At 39.7% G+C, this 19,319-nt stretch overlaps 1 protein-coding gene across 1 annotated transcript in view; it reads left to right on the top strand.

Annotated features, from left to right (window-relative positions):
• The window catches only part of LOC101847085 (tubulin-specific chaperone cofactor E-like protein), a gene marked incomplete in the record, with an annotated part of 26,507 nt that extends 9,050 nt beyond the window's left edge, over positions 1-17,457 (top strand). Inside the window, 7 exon segments of the mRNA XM_013091334.2 lie at positions 1,430-1,675; positions 4,547-4,692; positions 9,124-9,302; positions 10,324-10,687; positions 11,346-11,497; positions 14,190-14,274; positions 16,311-17,457. Coding sequence (XP_012946788.1) covers positions 1,430-1,675; positions 4,547-4,692; positions 9,124-9,302; positions 10,324-10,687; positions 11,346-11,497; positions 14,190-14,274; positions 16,311-16,562 — 1,424 coding nt within the window.
• Positions 17,458-19,319: the final 1,862 nt, after the last annotated feature.

Below are 19,319 nucleotides of genomic sequence, written 5' to 3'. Positions count from 1 at the left end.
TTATAATAATAATGATAATAATCAGCATTACTTTGTATAGCACATAACCCCGCTCTACAGCTACCTCTATATGCGCTTTACAATAAATATATTATTACCCCACCAGACCATAGAACACTCAGAAACATTTTCTGCTTCCGGGGAAGCACACAGTGCAAGCTACTGATTAAACGCTCAAACATTAACAATCTGACAAGATCTTTCACTGTCTATAGCTGGGTGCAGATGCTGGCACATGGGTTTTGTGTCTCACATACACATCTATTGCTGTCTAAAATATTCACAAAGTCAACAGTGGGTTACCTCAGAATTACGAGGGACGTCCTGAAAGTAAGTACCGTTTTAAAATAATTATAAAAGAAATAATTTTCCCAATTAAAACTATTTATTTTTCAAATACCTCATACATATGACTACTTCCCCCACATAATCACCAGAACTGTTGAGAAATTTATCGTAGCGTGGGACGAGCTTCTGAATGCCTTCATCGTAGAAAGCTGCTGCTTGCAATGTCAGCCAAATGTTGAGTCTCTCCTGTGAGATCAGCGTCTGAGTCGAAGTCCTGCCTGACCAAAAACTTTTTCAAATGCAGGAACAGATGAAAGTCACTCGGAGCTAGGTCTGGGCTGTACGATGGGTGCTTCAACTGTTCCCATCCGAAAAAGCATTCAGCGTCTTTTGCTTTGAATCACTCAATGCAGTATTTTAAGTGTGTTACAATACACATCAGAGTTGTCATCCCATTCCCCAAAATTCTACTAAAAGCACTCCTTGCCTGTCCAAAAACACTGTACACACGACTTTTTTTCCTTACGCAGCCTGCTTGAACTTTTTTGGCTGGGGCGAATCCGTATGTTTCCACTGCACCAACTTCTGCTTTGATTCGGGTGTGGAGTGGTGCAACAGCGTTGCATTCCCTGTCACAACATGAGTTAGAAAGTCATCTCCTTCGTCATTGTAACGTGTCAGGAATGTCAATGCGCTGGCAGCCCATTGATCCTTATGCACTTGTGTCAGCTGTTTGGGTAACCAACGTGAGCGCACCTTTGGTAACCCGAATGGCCAGTGACGATTTCTTGCAGAAGCGACCTTGAAATCTCAGGAAAGTTTGAAGAGAGTGAGGAAAGGTTAAAGCCTGTCTTTCTTTACCTTAGTGTCAACTTTGTTTATCAAATCATCACTGACCAAAGATGGACACTCACTCTTGGGTTCATCATGAACATCAAGATATTCAAAGAATTGCTTTTGAAAAAGCTTGACAAATTGTTAAAATGAAATATTGTGACATCAAATTTCTCAAAACCAGACATCGAGCAGAAAGAACTTTGTAGTTCTTAGGTACTAGGTAGCAAATAGGTGTATTTGTATCATTTCTGTGCTCTGCTTTATCTGAAAAGAATTAATAATTTCTCTTTTTAATTTGCTCTAGTATGTAAGTCTGCCTCAGCAGCATTAGAGGTTGGAACATCAGGAAGTCAGAGCGAACTCCGGCAGACTTCTTCAGGTCCCCAGTGTGATGTCAACAAAGAAGAAAGTGGCGGGGATGAAGGGGTCACCGAAATGCTGAAGAGCTTTGTTCTGGCCGTCCACCAAAAGTACAACGATGACACACATGTTGCAGATGCTGTTGGAAATGTGGTCTTAGTACCCAAGAGAGGGCCTGTAAAAATGACGGGTAAGCATTTCCTTGCCTCTTGTGGACCCTATTCTATTAAAAAATGTTTATGAAACATGATGAATAAATCTTCTATGAGTGGGTGGTTGGCGGATGCTCTGGTGTGTTTACTTCTTCTTTCCTATCAAACATCTATCGTCTTTATCTCTCCTCCTTTTTTTTTGGTGTTTGTTACTCTCTTATAACACCTATATTCTTCGGCACTTATATGACCTTATTGTGTTGCAAGTGCCTTAAAACACTTACTAAAACGAAAAATCTTCTGTCAAATGATATAGTGTTTGTTGCTGTGTTTAGTGTCACCTTTAGTAATGTTTCTCTTTTTCTCATGCAAATTTCTATTGGAAGGAACAATTACTTTAATTCTTTCAGTGCTTCCTGGATAAACCCTTATTGCTATCCTCGGTGGATGTTTATTGTGGAAGTGGAATATCCCCAACCAGGGCAGTGCTACTAACAAATGTCTTTAGGCCATTCCAAAATGGGGGATATTAAAAGTGCTCTTGGGGGCTCTCGTGGCCTAGAGGTTAAGGTGTTGGCCTCTCATTCAAAGGTCCCGGGTTCGAATCCGGGTTGCGACCAAACAAATTTTCTTCTCTAAAATTGTCTCCTTTCACCTCCTTTCCTGCTCTCTAGCAATGTTCTGTTGTCTGCTTTCATTTCCACTTTCTGCCCCTACCCCCTCACCTCATTTGCCCCCTCCTCTGGGCTCCTGACTTTCTGCAGCCTTTCTACTGTTACTCCTTGGCTCCTCCTTACTGCTGTCTTTCTGCCACACCCCTGATCTTCTGGTAGGAAAGATCTACACTTAGCCTTCTCGGACAAGGGCGAAAAATCTCGGAGGGCCCGTGTGCAAGTTGCGCACGTTAAAGATCCCTTGGTGGTCTAAAATCGATAAGAGTAGGCTTCGGCCGCCACCCGGGCAAAATTCAAAATTTCCTACCAACTGAAAATATTAGGTGTGTCCCGCGCGCTCATATGACCTTATGCAGTTGCGAGCGCCGTAAAACACTTTACAAAAACAAACAAACAAACAAAAGTGCTCTTATGCACAGTAGAATTGTAACTCATCAATGTCATGCTTATACTGTGCCAGAACAACATAGGGGGAACTGCTGCTTATTCTTTCTTCATCCTTACTATTGTCTTTTTCCCCTCCTGTTCTTTTGTATGTTTGTCACTCTCTTGTGATCTGCTATTTCCGGGGTGCCTTGAAAGTCGAAGCAGACTTTATGCTGTTGAGGCTAGAGAGGTGGGCAGAGTAAGCCTGATTCCCCGTTTGGACTTCTCTGTTGACATCCACCCCTTGGCACTCATTTAATGACCTTATGTAGTTGCGAGCACCGTAAAGCCTTACTAAAAAAAAAGACAGGAAGTGGAATAATCTTTTTGTCAGTATTGGGGAAAAGGCTATTTGTGATGTAACTGCCAGAACTTAAGAATCGGAAGAAAGGCTCGTGTATTGATTCGGTCAACTCAAGAGAGATTTGAATGCCCTTAACTAAATTGGTCGCTTTTAAGCACAAGGAGGTTATCCCGAAAAATGCTGTTTTGAGAAAATTGAAGGTAAAGTTTTTGCCCCTTATTCAGTTTCTTTAAAATACAAGGGGAACTTTCTCTATAACCAAACAAATATGCACGCCAATGAAACCAAACTTCTCCTATAGGTAGGGCAATGCCCACTTTTGGTGTAGGTCATGATTTGTGGAAACCCCTGCTTGTCTTAAAAGCGACCAATTAAGGTTCAATCCAAAAATAAAATACGTTTGTTTCGCTTGAGCAGAATAACAAAAACTTCTTTCATACAATAGAATTGTTCTACATACATGTATTAGAGAAAGTAGAGTAGGCCAGAAGTCATGGGTAGCTTTTCATAATTTTTTGAAGTGGTCACATTTTTAAAAAAGAGTCTTTTATAAAATACTTAAGACACTTTCTTAAAAACCCTGATAGGGGGCTCTCACGGCCTAGAGGTAAAGATATTTGCCTCTCGTTCAGTAAGTCTGGGTTTCGAATCCGAATAGGGAGGAAAAATTTTCCTCTAAAATTTCTCCTTTCACAGCCTTTCCTGCTCTCTAACAATGTTTTGTCGTCTGCTTTCTGCCCACGCCCTCTCACCTCCTTTAGCCCCCTCCTCTGGGCTTTCCGCAGCCTTTCTACTGCTTCTCCTTGGCTCCTTCTTACTGCTGTTTTTCAGCCACACCGCTGATCTTATGGTAGTTAAGATCAACACCTAGCCATCTCAGACAAGGGAGACAAATCTTGGAGATCCCGTGTGTAAGTTGCGCATATTAAAGATCCCTTGGTGGTCCAAAATCGATAAGAGTAGGCTTTGGCCGCCACCCGAGCAAATTTACTACCAACTGAAATTGTTTGGTGTGTCCTGCGCGCTCAGATGACCTTATGCTATTGCGAGCACTGTAAAACATTAAAACATTATTTTAAAAATCTAAAAACAAAATAAACCTGATATCCAAGACTGGAGGGATGATTTACTCTGTCTTCTTGAATAGTGTCTAACAAGTAAAGTAGTTATGTTTACACATTGAGGACACACAAGGTGAGGGACACTGCTATTGTGAATTTTTGCCCTCATTATGAATAAATTTCCATTGTAAATGAAGTTTGTGGATCTTTGGATTGCTCCAGTGGAGGTCTTACTATTATTCTATCCTATCCCTCTTTTGTTTTCATCTGTCTTGCTTTTTTTCTGCACTGGATGACCATTTTTTTTGTTAATTGTGTTTCTCTTTACTCTAATTGTGTGTCAATGTGTTCCCCTTAACTTTAACTCTTAATTACAAAAAATTTTTCAGCTGGATAAGGCTAAATAAAGTTGTCTCTTTTTTTTCTGTTTCATCTCGTGAACAGCATCAGGTTCCATCATGCTGCCCCGACAAGTGACCATGAGCGGCTGTGAAATCAGTGTGGCCGGAGATCCTCAACTCATCCAGCGAATGTGCCAGAAAGTTCAGGAACTTGACCTCATGGAGAACCATATCAAAAAGTGGGAGGAGGTGAGTTAGTTTAAGTAAGGATTTACGGTGCTCGCAACTGCAAAAGGTTGTATGAGCGCCAAGGGGTGGATGTCAACAGAGAAGTCAAAACGGGGAATCAGGCTTACTCTTGCTCACCACTCTAGCCTCAACAGCATAAAGTCTGCTTCTACCATCAAGGCACCCCGGAAATAGCAGTTCACAAGAGAGTGACAAACATACAAAAGAAGTAGAGGAAAATGGGGATAGTAAGCAAATTGCTTCTTTAAAATGACCAAATTTTATCTGGTCAATACCTGAGTTTGAGAAATTTGACATAAGTAAAAACTTTTGAGTTTCACAACATAACAGGCTTTTTCATAAGCATATAATTACTTAGAATAATTTTATGATTTTGATAGAGCAGATAGAGCATTTGGCTTCTGATCTCATGGTCTCAGTAACTCAAAACGGCCAAAAATGCCAGATAAAACTTTGTAATTCTGAGGCAGCAAAATGGAACTGCAGTGGACCCTGAACCAGGGAGTTAAAAAGTTGTTGGAGGATTGAATGGTATAGGCACAGAGCTATAGAAAACTATAGATTATGTTTCTCCTTTGGAGCAAGTCAAGATCTGTTGAGGGGGTGGGGGGGGGGGGGGGTACTACCTGGGCAATCTACTTCCTCTTTGTCTATTGCCCAAGCAAAGCTGTATCATGCATACTGTCAATATACAAAAGGCCATACACAGATTAGTCTAGCACTTGAGGGTAAGACAAAATGTGCCACAAAGCCTCAGGAATTTATCATGAGTGTAGCAGTTCTTCCAATATTTCATTTTCCAGACTCACATTTTTCAGACTCCTCTCATATGACCTTATGCAGTTGTTAGTGCCATAAAACACTTACCAAAAAAAAAAGACTCCTCTCCCTGGAATTTGGAGAAAAGTCAGACGCAGACAAAAACGATGTTTTGCGATGTGGATGTTTCACGCTTCGACTACGAGATGTAATAAAATGTAATCTGTCCATGACAATATTTTTAAGAACTGAATATGATTTTTTTGTTTGTTTATGAAAGATCTAAAAGGCTAGAAAATAACCACCGAAATAGAATTCTTGTTGACAAATGGGAACCTAATCAAAGACTAAAAAATACAAAATCTGTACTTGACACTGTTCTCAATCTCCGAGAAAAACATCACCTCCCTGAAAAACTAGAACCTCTGGAAAGAGTTCCCTTAACTCTCCCACCACATCTCACCATAGCAAAGCCAGAAATTAGGAAAACACTTTTGGACAAGAGCAATAAAAACACATATCCTGTGGCACTAAAATATTCTGCCCTTGAAACAATTGATTCCAATCCACCAACATGGATCCACTCATACACTGATGGATCTGCCTTTTAGGCAACAATCAACGCTGGATATGGGTCAGTGATCAACTTGACCAGTGGGATAAAAAAAGAAGTCTTTAATTCCAGCAGGTCGTTCTGCTCCAATTTCATTGCCGAGCAACAGGCTTTCACCAATACAGCAAACTATATCAACTACTTGTTTGAAATTAACCCACTTGCTACCACAGACATCGTTATCTTTACAGACAGCCTTTCAACACTACAGACACTTGAGAGTGGGACTGATGTGAACAAAGATATATTGCACTTGATTTGGAGTCTACATAATTTGATAAGTAGGCACCAAGTCAGAGTAGTCCTACAATGGATTCCTGCCCATACTGGGATATCGGGAAATGAAAGAGCTGATGCTCTAGCAAAGAAAGGAGCTAGCCTCCCTCTGCCAGAAATTCCTACTGACTACACCACCTGCTGCCAAATGATCAAGTCAAACCTCAAGAAAGACTGGATGAATGATTGGGTTACAGGTACGACAGGAAGGATGATGTATGGCCACATGAATAAACTACAGGTCAAAGATCCAATCAATGAGTTGAGGAGGGGAGATCAATCCATAATCTTCCAACTTATAACACAACATGTACCCCTCAACCAAAATCTCTACCTAATTGGCGTAAAGCTGTCTGCTGCTTGCCCACTATGGGACTACCCCTCAGAGACTGTGGAACATCATCTGTTCTTCTGTAGAAAACTAACTGATTAAAGGGATGTTTTCTTCCCAAGCTACCCCACACATCTAATTGCCTCTACTCCTCAAGACAACGATTAGAACAGACATTCAGCTATTACCGAATGGCATCATGCAGAAGAGTTAATGCTCAGATGCTACTGGATCGCTAACAACAACAACTAAAATGTATCCTATTTCAGTTTGTATTCCAAGAATTCTGTTTAAACATCCTTTTTTAGTATCTTTGTAGAACAGTTTACGTGCTTTCGGTGGTAGTTGGCAGCTGCTCTGGTGTGGTTTGCTCCTTCTTTCCTATCAGACATCTGTCGTCCTTATCTCCCTTCCTTTTTTTGTGTATATTACTCTCTTGTAACACATAATCTTATTTGACCTTATTGTGTTGCAAGTGCCATAAAACTGTTACTGTTACTAAAACAAAAAGCTTACGATCCTCTAAAAATTGCCCATATTTAACCATCGTACGTTGATGGGTGCTCTTATGCGGTTTGTATCCTTCCTATCACAGATCTATCATCCTTATCTCTTCTTTTCTTTCTGTGTTGTTCTTTTGTAACACCACTTCTAATCTAATGCATGTATATGACCTAATTGTGTTGCTAGTGCCATTAAACTCTTATTGCTTAAATTAACACCGTAAAAGAAGAAATCAAAGAATTTTCCTTTTAACACTTTCTGGTCTTCTGGCACAGTAATGTGACGGTGAAAATGATCCGTTCCGGTCACTGCGCCAGGCCCAAGAAGTCTGCTAAAGTCACTCTCCTGGCTGGGTGACCGGATGGGGGTATTGTGTACTGGTGGCTGTGTGACTGCAAAATGTTAAAGAAATTAAGAAGTTTTAGTCTCGATAATATTATGATTATGTCCTTTTTATACCATTATATGATTGAAAGCGTGATACTGTTTTGTATTTGCTGCTGGATTTGAAATTGTAGGGTGAAAGATAAAAAAAATTTGACGGAACCGTTAAGAAAGCCAGCAAGATTTCTGGATATCATTTTACTAGAATTGATGAAATGTTTAAGATCACAAGTATAAAAAAGATAAACAGCATTATAAACAACCCATCACACCCTCTTTCCACACAAATTGTAAGATCGCGCAGCGGCAGATATGTATCTCTAAAAACAAAGAAAGATACACAAAAAGTTTTTTACCATCTACATAGCTGCCACTTTTCCACTAAATAACGGACACTCCGTTTCAACTAGCTTTTCCTGCTACTTTCCTCCTTCCTCCGCTGGGCCACTCTCGTTCACAAATTGCGATAGGCCTACTTTTTTTTTTTACCCGCGGAAAACACCGAACCGGGAGAGAGACGAGAACACAGCTTACGCTTGTTCGCCTGTAGCTTTCTACTTCCGTTCTTCTGTGCCTAGCCCTAGTTTCACATTGTTTATTGTGGAGCAAAAGTGTCGATCGAGCATCAGGGCGATAGCGCACCGAGTTGTCATTGAAAACGTCAGAAATTCAAGAGAAATTGATGCGGAATGCAAAAGTAAAAGGAGCTGGAATGAGAATGAAGCAGGTAGTTTGCAACTTGAAAGTTCTCTAGAAAATTGAAGAAGCCGCTTGCTGCTCTTTGTGTTTGGTGCAATAAAGAAATCGCTCAGTACAGTGGCAAAGGTGTTGCCTCTTTGATCCAATACTGCTCTACATCGATGCACAAGTTTAAAGTGAAAGGAATCTTTTTATGAGACGCACGCTGGCAACAAACACTGGATTTTTAGTCACCGAACTGGGTGAAATGCTTGTTAATGAACTTACTGTCTTGGTTTTGGGGTGAGTTTTTTTTTCAAATACATCTTAATTCAGTAGATTTCTAGCTTATGGTTAACAAATATGACAGTTTTCCCTTCCTAAAACATAAGCTAGATGTTCCAATATATTGCCTCTGGATCTCACTGGTTTTACTCCTGCCTTTGGAGAGCACGCGTAGATCTCCGCCTTTGCGTGAATTTCCCCCTTTTTAAAAAATTCCTGAGTTGCAGCTATGCATCTTGTATAAGGCTACTGTTAGAATAAACATCAATGTGTATTGCTTTTTCGAGTATGTAAGTATATAACTCTATAGGTCTTGTAATTAAATTCCTGCATGTGTTTGAATGATGCATCTGATGTGATATGTACATTTGTCAGCTTTACTTTATAAATTCTTTTCGTATTGAATTTTAATGAAAATTTAGTTTAGATTTTTATGTTTACCTGCATGTATTTTTACGGTCCTGTGCAGCCAAGAAAAATTTCTCTCTGGGACAGTAAAGTATTATCTTATCTTACCTCGTAGAGACAAGAGTGCTGGACATGGTAACCATGTCGTGTTGTTATACAATTTCATTGGAGTTTTTTTTTTTTTTCTCGATAGGTGTTTGCTATTGTCCGGTGTATACCTCATCTGACCTTCCTCAACCTCACGAAGAACCACATTTCCTGCGACTTCCCGAATCTGGATTGTTGGACGTCGTCATGCCTTAAGCACCTGGTGCTGAACGATACGCTAGTCACGTGGGATGTTCTCATAAAACTTTTGGATGTGTTCCCGTTGTAAGTTCTCTCGCCTCAGTGAGTGGTTGGCGGGTGTTCTGGTGTGGCTTGCTCCTTCTTTCCTATCTAACATTTATCGTCCTTTCCTCTCCTCCTTTTTTTGGTGTTTTTTACTCTCTTGTAACACCTCTAATCTTTAGCACTTAAATGACCTTCTTATATTGCAAGTGCTGTAAAACTTTTACTGATACTAAACGTCTCTCATCTCTTTGATTTGTCCCAACGAGAGAAAAAAAGGGGGGGGGAGGGGTGATTGTTGGAAGTGAGTGTATGTATATATGTGTATACGTGTAAGTTAGGGTTTGTAAACAAATAAACTCGCAGTTCAAATAGCAGGGCATGCTTTTGAAAAATAAACATTTTTTTAAAGAGGATGTTGCCATCCTCTAGATATAATTGAGGATGAAGTCTGATCACTTCATGCAGTATCTCTCCCGCTTTGAACTTGGCACAAGGTGGAGGAAAGTCAGGAACAGATACTACTCTTTGATCGAAGCCAAAGGAGCAGGACATGCCTACTCCTCTAATAGTGGTATGGTTTTACAGGAGAGACAGAGTACAGTTAGTTACAAACTACCAGTTCAGTCTGTCACCACCTACGCCTGTCTTCAGCATCACAAACAACTTTACTAATGTCTCTTCATCATGCATGGTAAAGTGGAACAAAAGTAATAGTGTTTATTCACTATTCTGCTTTTTCATCGAAAAAATGCAGTGGCTTAAATTTGCTCAAAAGCTGAGGATTTTGTCCTCATTTATGTGTTTCAAGGGGATATCAACTCCTATTATATGGTGTCTGAGGAGGTCAAATTTTCAGTGGACATTCTAGCAGGCACAACGCAAAACACAAACAAACCAGACAGATTTTTTAGGTCCCAAAATTTTTTCTGTACATATTTATATTATTTTGTTTATACCACCCACATAGTGAAATTTGTACACATTGAAAAGTTTTTCACATTCTGCCAATTTCACTATGTGCTTTCCAGACTGTTCTTACTTGTCTTGCTGTTGTTTTCAGACTTGAAGAGCTACATCTCAGCGTCAACGAATTTCAGTCGGTGGATTTCTCCACGGGATCTAGTCTTTCAACTCCTCTGTTGACCTACCCCAGTCTACGCAAGCTGTTCTTCATTCGCAATAAAGTCTTTCAATGGAGTGAACTGAGCAAGCTGGGAAGTTTCTTTCCAGGTCTCCAGTTTTTGATGCTGTCCGAGACGGAAATAGAAACCACTGAGAATGGAACTGACATTCAAATGTGCTTTCCTTCTTTGAGTGTGCTCGGACTGAACAGAACGCAGCTCAAGTCTTGGGAGGATGTGGAGAAGCTGCGACATTTTCCTTCATTGACGGATGTGCGTCTCAATGGGATTCCTTTCCTAGAGGTATATGTGTACTTACCTCCTATAAAATGACAGCTTGCACTGTATGCTTCCCTGGAAGTTGAGATTGTTTAAGAATGCTGTCAGGTCTGCTGGGGTAATAATGAAGATTTTAAAGTGGATAGAGCTTGCATGAATTTGCTTGAACCATAACATATTGACGAGATCTTTCGCTGTCTAAACGGGGCTTGAGGTTGCCTGTGACTGACTCTTTAATTATCTATTTGTGGTGGCCGAATTTTGCTATTCAAAAGGCTTTTTAATGGCTTCATCGATCGACATACGGTTTTCGCCTAAAGATTCTTTAAAATATTCTCCTGATCACAACGCCGTTCGTTTTTTTCAGTTTTGAAACAGTTTTGCTGCAAAAAGCTAAATTTCTTTATTTCGCCGATCGCTTTTGCAGGCTGACGCTTCTGTCTATGCAATTTTAGAAAATCCGGTGTGGAAGTGATATTTTGCGAGGCGAATTTTGTTTTGAGAGTATAGATTTAGATCTAGACCTTCTAATTTTTTGCATCTCTCAAGATTTATAGTTCCATTCCAGTAGAGTGTAATATAGTAGGCCAATGACTTTCAGATGATGTTAATGCACCGATCATTCCTTTCATCGAAAGGGGGCCCAGCTAGTTTATTCTAAGTTTGTCTTTCACCGTTTCAGGCTTTTGATGAAAAATTTAAGCGGTGGCACACAGTAGCTCTGCTTCCGAACATCCACTTTTTGAATGGCAGTCCAGTGTTGGAGAACGAGAGAGAGGATGCGGAGAGGGCCTTCATTCGCTTGTACATGGATTCGCCTGACAAGCCTCACAGGTATTACGACAGGGGGAATGAGGATTGCAAGCTTTATGTATTGTTCTCATAAAAAGAGTTACAGTGTATTATTTGTCAAAAACATTTCTTTGTCTATAGTATATGGAGTATATGTAATAGAGGGAATGACAAAGGCAAGCTTTATTTAATAATATAATAATAATAATATATAACATTTATATAGCGCATTTCCAAAAAAAGTAGCTCAATGCGCTTTACATTGGAATACCCATTTTTCAAAAACCTTTCTTACTACTTCCTTTCTTCTCAAGCAATATACATTAATGCACACACACACATACACACACACACACACACACACATACACACACACACACACACACACACACATACACACACACACACACACACACACACACACACACACACATTTACTGTTCTCATAAAAAATTACGTTCCTTATAATCATCACCAAGTGCCAGATCTGCGAGAGACGTCGGTAATCATAGTTTTCCATTCTTTCCTTTGCTTGGATGCTCTTAAAAAAGCTGTATTACCCTGATCTTTCCCTGTCATCCATCTGTTTACGTTCTCCAAGTAGGCTGCCTCGTTTGCCTTCAATTTTGCCAGGGAGAGCTAAATGTTACAGACTTTTGTGTCTATTCTAGTGTCCCAAAAACTGCATTTGTTTTTTCCTGATTATTTTTATTAGCGAGCGGCCCACATGGGCTTCATCATGTACTGCCTCATTTGATTTCTTTTCTTTCCAAGATATTCTCAGCAACCTCTTAAGAAACCAATCTGTTGCTTCTATTTTATTCTCACTGTCTTTAGTGATTGTCCAGTCCAGCATTCACAGTCATATAGAAGGGTTGATCATACGTCCCATTTCAGAACTCTCATTTTGGTAGTCATTGAGATGTTTCTATTTTTCAGGATTGAGCTAATTTTACTGAAACTGTCCTTACCCAGTGCAATTAATTCTTAATGTTATTACTGTGGAACTTTTGACATCAGATGTTATATATATCCTAGATATGTAAACTGTTGAACTTGTTTGATCTTTTCGCATTTGCTTATATAGGATTTACTGCTGTTTTAGATAATAACTTTGCTTATAATGAGGGGGTTATGTGTGACTGAAGGAGTAATAATGGCAGACTTTATTTATTGTTCTCATAAAAAGATACAGTATATTGCTTGCCTTTAGCATAACTTGGTTGGTTATATGTGGAGGGGGGGGGGTATGTAACAAAAGGAATGAAAATGACAAACTTTATAAATTGTTTTCATATAAAAACAGTTAATTATTGTGTATTTACTCACCTATAACCTGACTTCACTTATGATATGGGTGGGGTATGGTGTACGCTGGCTTCAGAATTGGCTCGTTTTTATCGGTTGTGCGCATAATATTGGGTGAATTTATTGCTATACTTGAGGGGGGTTCAACTTGCATGAAATCAAGTACTAGTTGGGCATCAAATACAATGTCTTACATTTTACCCTGGAGATCCGAGTTCGGTTCTGGAATAGAGAGAGTTTTTATTGAGTATCTTGATGTTTCTGCTGGGATATTGTATCCCTCTCAGTCTGTGTTGGTCTTTTCAAGTACAGTCGGAGGCCGGCCTCCTAAATGATCCAAGTTGCGTTGAGAGGGTGCTGGGCTTAAAAACATGTTCATTATTTTTATTAAAATAATTTTGGTTAAAAGATCTTTGTGATAAACGACTTTTGCACACACCCACATTTAAAAATTTTTTTTTTCAAATTTTGAGAGCTGATTAAGAGTTCCTTGTGATAAATGACTTTTGCACTCACCACATTCAAAAGAAGTAAACAAATAATTTTGAGGGCTGGTTAAGACCCCAAATCCACAGGCATTTTTTGTCAGTTGCAGGCCAGGCTCATATGCGAATGAGCTTGTTTTCGTTAGTCACTGACTTCCTTTGCCTGACTACGCGATTTTCCTGCGTGCACGCTTTTTCATGAGCCGTACAGGTGACTAAGAAAGCCTCGATTCCACTCATTTTAGAAGGAAATTTGCATCTTTAAGTACATTTTTGCTTCTTCACTGCACTTTGCATTATCGATAAAGTTGTATCTCATTTTAATATGTTGTGCAATAGTAGATTTTTGCTGAAAAACAGCAAAAAAAATTAAATTAAAGCACTTGACCCACATTATTTCATTCTTGAGAGAGCTAAAAATAGGCTAAGTTAGACCTAGCCAATACCAAGGTCACCCCTCACCCGGCTCGTATGAGCTAAAATGTACGCCAGAGATAGACTCTTGCCTCTGCGTAATAAAAAAAAAGGCAGTCTTGTCTAGACCTGTACTTATGTCTCTATTGATGTCTCTATTGATCTACACACCAAAAACAATGCTGAAAATGTAAATAAATAAATATATCGCCTGTGCCTGTGCTGTCTGTTGTTCTCATAATCATAACACACTTTGCTAAAAATAGGTGGACGAGGATCTTTTTGAGTCGGTTCTACACCATGCAAAAACTTCGTACATTAGCCTGGCCTTGAAGTGTTTTTATTTTGATGGACGCATAGACTGAGGAAATTAACTAATGATTTTGAGAGCTGGTTACGTTGAGAGCTAATTAAGAGCTCCTTGTGACAAATGACTTTTGCACATGCCCACATTTTTTTAAAAAATAAAAAAATTTGAGAACTGATAAAGGGCTCCTTGTGATAAATGACTCTTGCAACTGGCACAGGTACTTTGAGCTGGAGCAGCAGCACGGGAGACTGGACCCTCTGGTCAAGGTGGAGCTGAAACCCAAGAAGAGAGTCAGGCTCTTAGTGAGTACAATTTGTGTCAGACGCAGCGGAATCAGGTGCTCGTTAATTTTTGGGCATGTGGAGATGTTGGGGTCATCAGAAAGCTTGTTCATTTGGCGGATTTGGCGGGGGGGGGGGGGGGGGGTTGTTTGATGAAAAAAAATACTCGTCTATCTTAAATAGTAGTCGAGATATTTGCAAGTGAAGGAAATGGGGTTGCCTGATTTCAGAGATAAAATTAGCGAGAAAATGGCCTCTTAAGTTCAGTGACTAACAAAGGTTGAGTGTACTTGAGACCTGCAAATTTATATATTTTGTACCTTTACTTTTTTTCCCCAGTAAAATCCACACAGAAGTGTGTTTTTTAAACTGAATATAAAAGGTGTTGAGCCGAAAAACAAAAATTTGATTTCTGTGATATCATTATTTTGGTGAGGGCCTGATTTCACCATGATGCCTCACATAAAAAAATTTTTTATCTTAGGGTGTGTGTTTGGGGGAGGGGGGAGGGGGTCTTTCTGCTTTGGGGGGGGAGGAGGTTTGTCCTGCTCCTTTTCTGCTGGTGGATTCTATTGAGGGCTGGTTTGCGTTCTAGTTTTTTCCTAGTGTTCCTTAATAGTAATAATGATGATGATAATAAAACTGCTTTTATTTAGCACATATCTATGCTCAACAGCATGCTCTACGCGCTATAACTATTATAACCCTAGCAGACCCTAGAACGGGGGCTCTCGTGGCCCAGAGGTTAAGGTGTTGGCCTCTCATTCAAAAGGTCCCGGGTTCAAATTCGGGTAGCGACCGAAAAATTTTCTTCTCTAAATTTGTCTCCTTTCACCTCATTTCCTGCTCTCTAGCAGTGTTCTGTCGTCTGTTTTCGTCTCCTGCAGCCTTTCTACTGCTACTCCTTCACTTCTTCTTACTGCTGTCTTTCAGCCACACCCCTGATCTTCTGGTAGGAAAGATCTACACCTAGCCTTCTCGGACAAGGGCGAAAAATCTCGGTGGGCCCGTTGGCAAGTTGCGCACGTTAAAGGTCCTTTGGTGGTCTAAAATCGATAAGAGTAGGCTTCAGCCGCCACCCGGGCAAAATTCAAAATTTCCTACCAACTGAAAATATTAGGTGTGTCCCGCGCGCTCATATGACCTTATGCAGTTGCGAGTGCCGTAAAACACTTTACAAAAACAAACAAAAAGACCCTAGAACTCCCAGAAACACTCTTGGCTTCCTGGAAAGCATACAGTGCAAGCTGCAGATTGCATTCACTCAAAAACTAACAAACTGAGAAAACTTTTTGTTCTCTTTTACCCACGTCTGTGGTGTAACGATTAGGCTCTGTATTGTTGAGTGCAGAAAACGTGATTCTGGTGGTTAAGCTATTCTTTTGAGTACAGTAGAACCTGCTCTAACAACCACCTGTCCAAGACAATGGCCCTAACAAATGCCCACTTCACACTTCACTCCTGGCATTTTTTAACTCTTTTGCTACACCGAGCTGTGGGCAGTGGCGCTGTGAAAGTGTCTTCCGTACGCTCCCCCCACCCCCTGCACGCGACGGCTCGAGAACCAACCTAGAATTCTAGCTTAGATTCTATTCCAATCCACATATCCATGTTAAAATAAAGGTTTTAATATAACATTGACTTTCGGGTCAAGCGTTTCCACCGAAAATGGGAAGTTTAGATTCCGTTTTGAAACGCAATTTCGTAATTTTTGTGACTTTGTTTATCGCGATGCCCGAATTATAGCCCGGACACCAGTTTTAGTACTTTTACACAACAAAATGTGTCATTATTTTGCTCACTAAAGAAATGTAGGACTCTTCTATAGAATATCGATACAATTGGACTTGAATTGAGAGAGAGAGAGAGGCTGGTATGTGAAAAGTCTTTATGACTGTTGTTTTGCACCTTCCACATGTATTTTGAACTAAGGATATGAGGTGAATTATCTTTGTTTATGTCTTATCTAATGCTGTTTTAAACTGATAACTGCCAGTATTATACTTTCTCATCATCTTTCTGTTAGAATTTATTTATTTGTGTACGCTCTCCACCAGGTGAAGGTGGAAAGTTCCTCAGGCGACCTCAAGTCTTCTGAACTGATGGACATCGATGTGAGCCAGAACATCAAGGATCTGAAGAAACTTCTCAGCAACGTCGCTGGCTGCCCCACCTCAAAGTTAACACTTTTCTACCTTGACCCCGAAGGCTACTGTGGCCTTGAACGACTCATGTCTATGGAGAGAAAGGTGCACTCGTATAAGATGAAAGACGGCGATGAGATCGTTATTGTTATTAAGGACAGTTGAAATGTGTTTTAGAAATGAGCTCATTTTCATTTGAAAGGAAGATTGAAGTCTTTTGCAGTATGAAGTCGCTGATGTTTGCAGGAAAATGTGAAATTACTTGTAAATGGTGTCATTGTTTGAAATAAGGTTGCAGTGTTCGTTTTTTATTTCTTTTCTTATGATGGAGTCATTATTGGTTGCCCGAAATGGTGAAGGTTTATTAGTAAAACAAATGAAATCATAATCAATAGCAAGGAATGTTGAAGAAATTTCTGATTTATGAACGAAGACTATTATTTACACCTAAGTTTAAAGTCAGTTTTTAGAATGATATGCTTGTTTTCAAGTGTAAGTGATATAAATTGGGTTTTGTTGGATAGAATGGTTATTGACTGTAAGAGGATTAATTCTTTTCTTTTTTTTAAGTTGAAGCATTGTTTTCTCAAACAGTAGAAATCATTTTTTGATGAACTTGTTGTTTGCATGGAAACCTGATATCTTTTTTTAAATTATGAAAGCATAATTCATTTTTCAAGGGGGCTTGAAATTTTTACTGAAGGCAGCGTTGAGCTGCATGACAGATGAGTTTCTGTTGAAAGTGAGTGTTTTGTAAGTTGTGATATTTGTTTAAGTTGAGCTTTACAGGGGTTTTGTGTTTGTGATCTTTGCTGGGGCTGTGATGAACAGAAAATTGCTGATGCTTTTAATGCTTAGCAAGATTTTTTTTTTTTTTTGCATCATAGATTATTTTGTAAGATGACGCAAACAAGCCCAAGTGCAATGAATCCTGGTTGTGTTTGCGTAGTGAAATGGGAGTATTTGTGTCATGACGTGGTGGAATCAGACGCTCGTCAATTTTTGGGCTTTTATGGGGTTATTGCGATTGAAGGAGGTCAGGGTCTCCTGGTTTCAGAGGTAAAATTAGCGAAAAAATGGGTGTCAAAGTTTGGTAACTTCCGTGGCCTGAGAGTCCGAAGAAACTGAAAATTTACATTTTTTGTGCCTTTATTCCCTTTTTTTTCAGTAAAATCTTCACAAAAATGTTTTTAAATTAACATAAAAGGTGTTGATAAAAAAAAAAAGAATTGCCCATTGGGCTAAATAATGCCAATTTCTTTGATTTCATTATTAATTGACAAGCGGCTGATTTCACCACGTTGCCTCACATGTATGTCAGACAGAGCACAGCAATTTTTGACTATGTTTTATTAATTAATGAAATGTCGCCTTCTCATTGCTTGTTGCTTTTGTGGGAAATGAAAGCTCCTGGCTTTACAAGATAGCTGGAAGTCCATGTGTTTGCCTCTGCAGGACTATGTCATACCAGAATGCTGAAGCAGAGATAATGACTACCCTAGAGATTTTTAAAGAGGGGAGAGAACTTGAGGTGATCAGCATCTCAACGATTCATTTTTTTCATAAATCACTTTACAAATTTTATCGTCACGCTCTTAAGATGAATGCCTAAGTCATTTTTTTGACATCATGAACAGACTCAGCAAGGCAAGATCTGTTCACAGATGCATGATCAACATCTGGAAGTCAGGACAGTTCAGTATACAGACCAAGTTCAAGCTGTATAACAGCTGTGTACTATCCACACTCCTATATGGATCTGAATGCTGGAGGATGACTGATCATGATCGTGCCAAGCTATCTTCTTTTCATGCAACCAGCTTACGGTAATTCCTCTGAATCCTCTGGCCCGACAAGATTTCCAACGCAGATATTTTACGGAAATGTTGGCAAGAGGTCATGACCGCCATAATAACAAGGAGTAGATGGAGATGACTGCCCTCCACTGGACAGCCAAAAGACATGGCAAGAGAGGCAGACCCAAAGTGACCTGGAAACACACAGTAGAGTCTGAAATGAAGTTCTAGAACCATTTGTGGGGGATGTTGACCGAGATGGCCCAAAACAGGCAGAGCTGAAGATCCTCTGTTGCTGCCCTAAACGCCAGATGGTGTAACGGGTAGTAAGAAACTTAAGTCATTTTTAGCCATTTTGAGAAAATTAGAATAAATTTTCTTTCGAACTATTGACTGTGTGAAATGCTTGAATTATGGTACACTCGGTTGATTTTATATTTGGATTTTTTTTGGTCCAAGTGAACTGTATTATCAAGCTGGCTCTGCTCTTCATTTCAGAACCAAAAACTCGGAACCGGTCAAAAATGACTTGGGCAATTATCTTATGAGTGTGATGTTATGCAAAAGCTCTTCTGGATCGATAACGACATTCAAAAGCTGGTAAAACTGCATGGTTGTGTGAATGGTCTGTAACTGATTTGCCCGGCAGGTTTATATTATAATAATCATTTCAGCTCTCCCAGGGAGTAGATTTTTGTTGAGGTACGTCTCAAACACCCACTTCTTTTGTTGATTTAATTATCAGGGATATGACCAGAATTCCAGAAGGAGCTGCTAAGGATTGTGAAGAGGAGAAGAATGAAGTATTCGCTTATTTTCATTTGGGGATACTGAGTCCACTGCGCTTCTATATTTGTATTATGTGTGTAACTTTGTGTGAACAGAAAGTTGGGACAGGGTTACATTTTTTGCGAAGCAAAGGATTCAAAACTTCTGTGAAGTAGTCTTCCTTGCGCTCTGTCCTGCTTTCCTTCTTAACTTGTTGAGTGTTAAGTCAATTTTTTTTCCTAGAGTAATGTTATGCTCAAAATCCCAACACCCCGCTGTGTATGTGCTGACATCTACTGGTAGGAGAATGGTAAAAGATATGGCTTTAGACATAGGTGGCAAGTGCTTGTAAGGTCCC

This window comes from Aplysia californica, unplaced genomic scaffold, assembly GCF_000002075.1.
Source record: "Aplysia californica isolate F4 #8 unplaced genomic scaffold, AplCal3.0 scaffold00033, whole genome shotgun sequence".
NCBI lineage: Eukaryota > Metazoa > Mollusca > Gastropoda > Aplysiida > Aplysiidae > Aplysia > Aplysia californica.
This window is presented reverse-complemented; position numbering and strand designations above follow the sequence as displayed.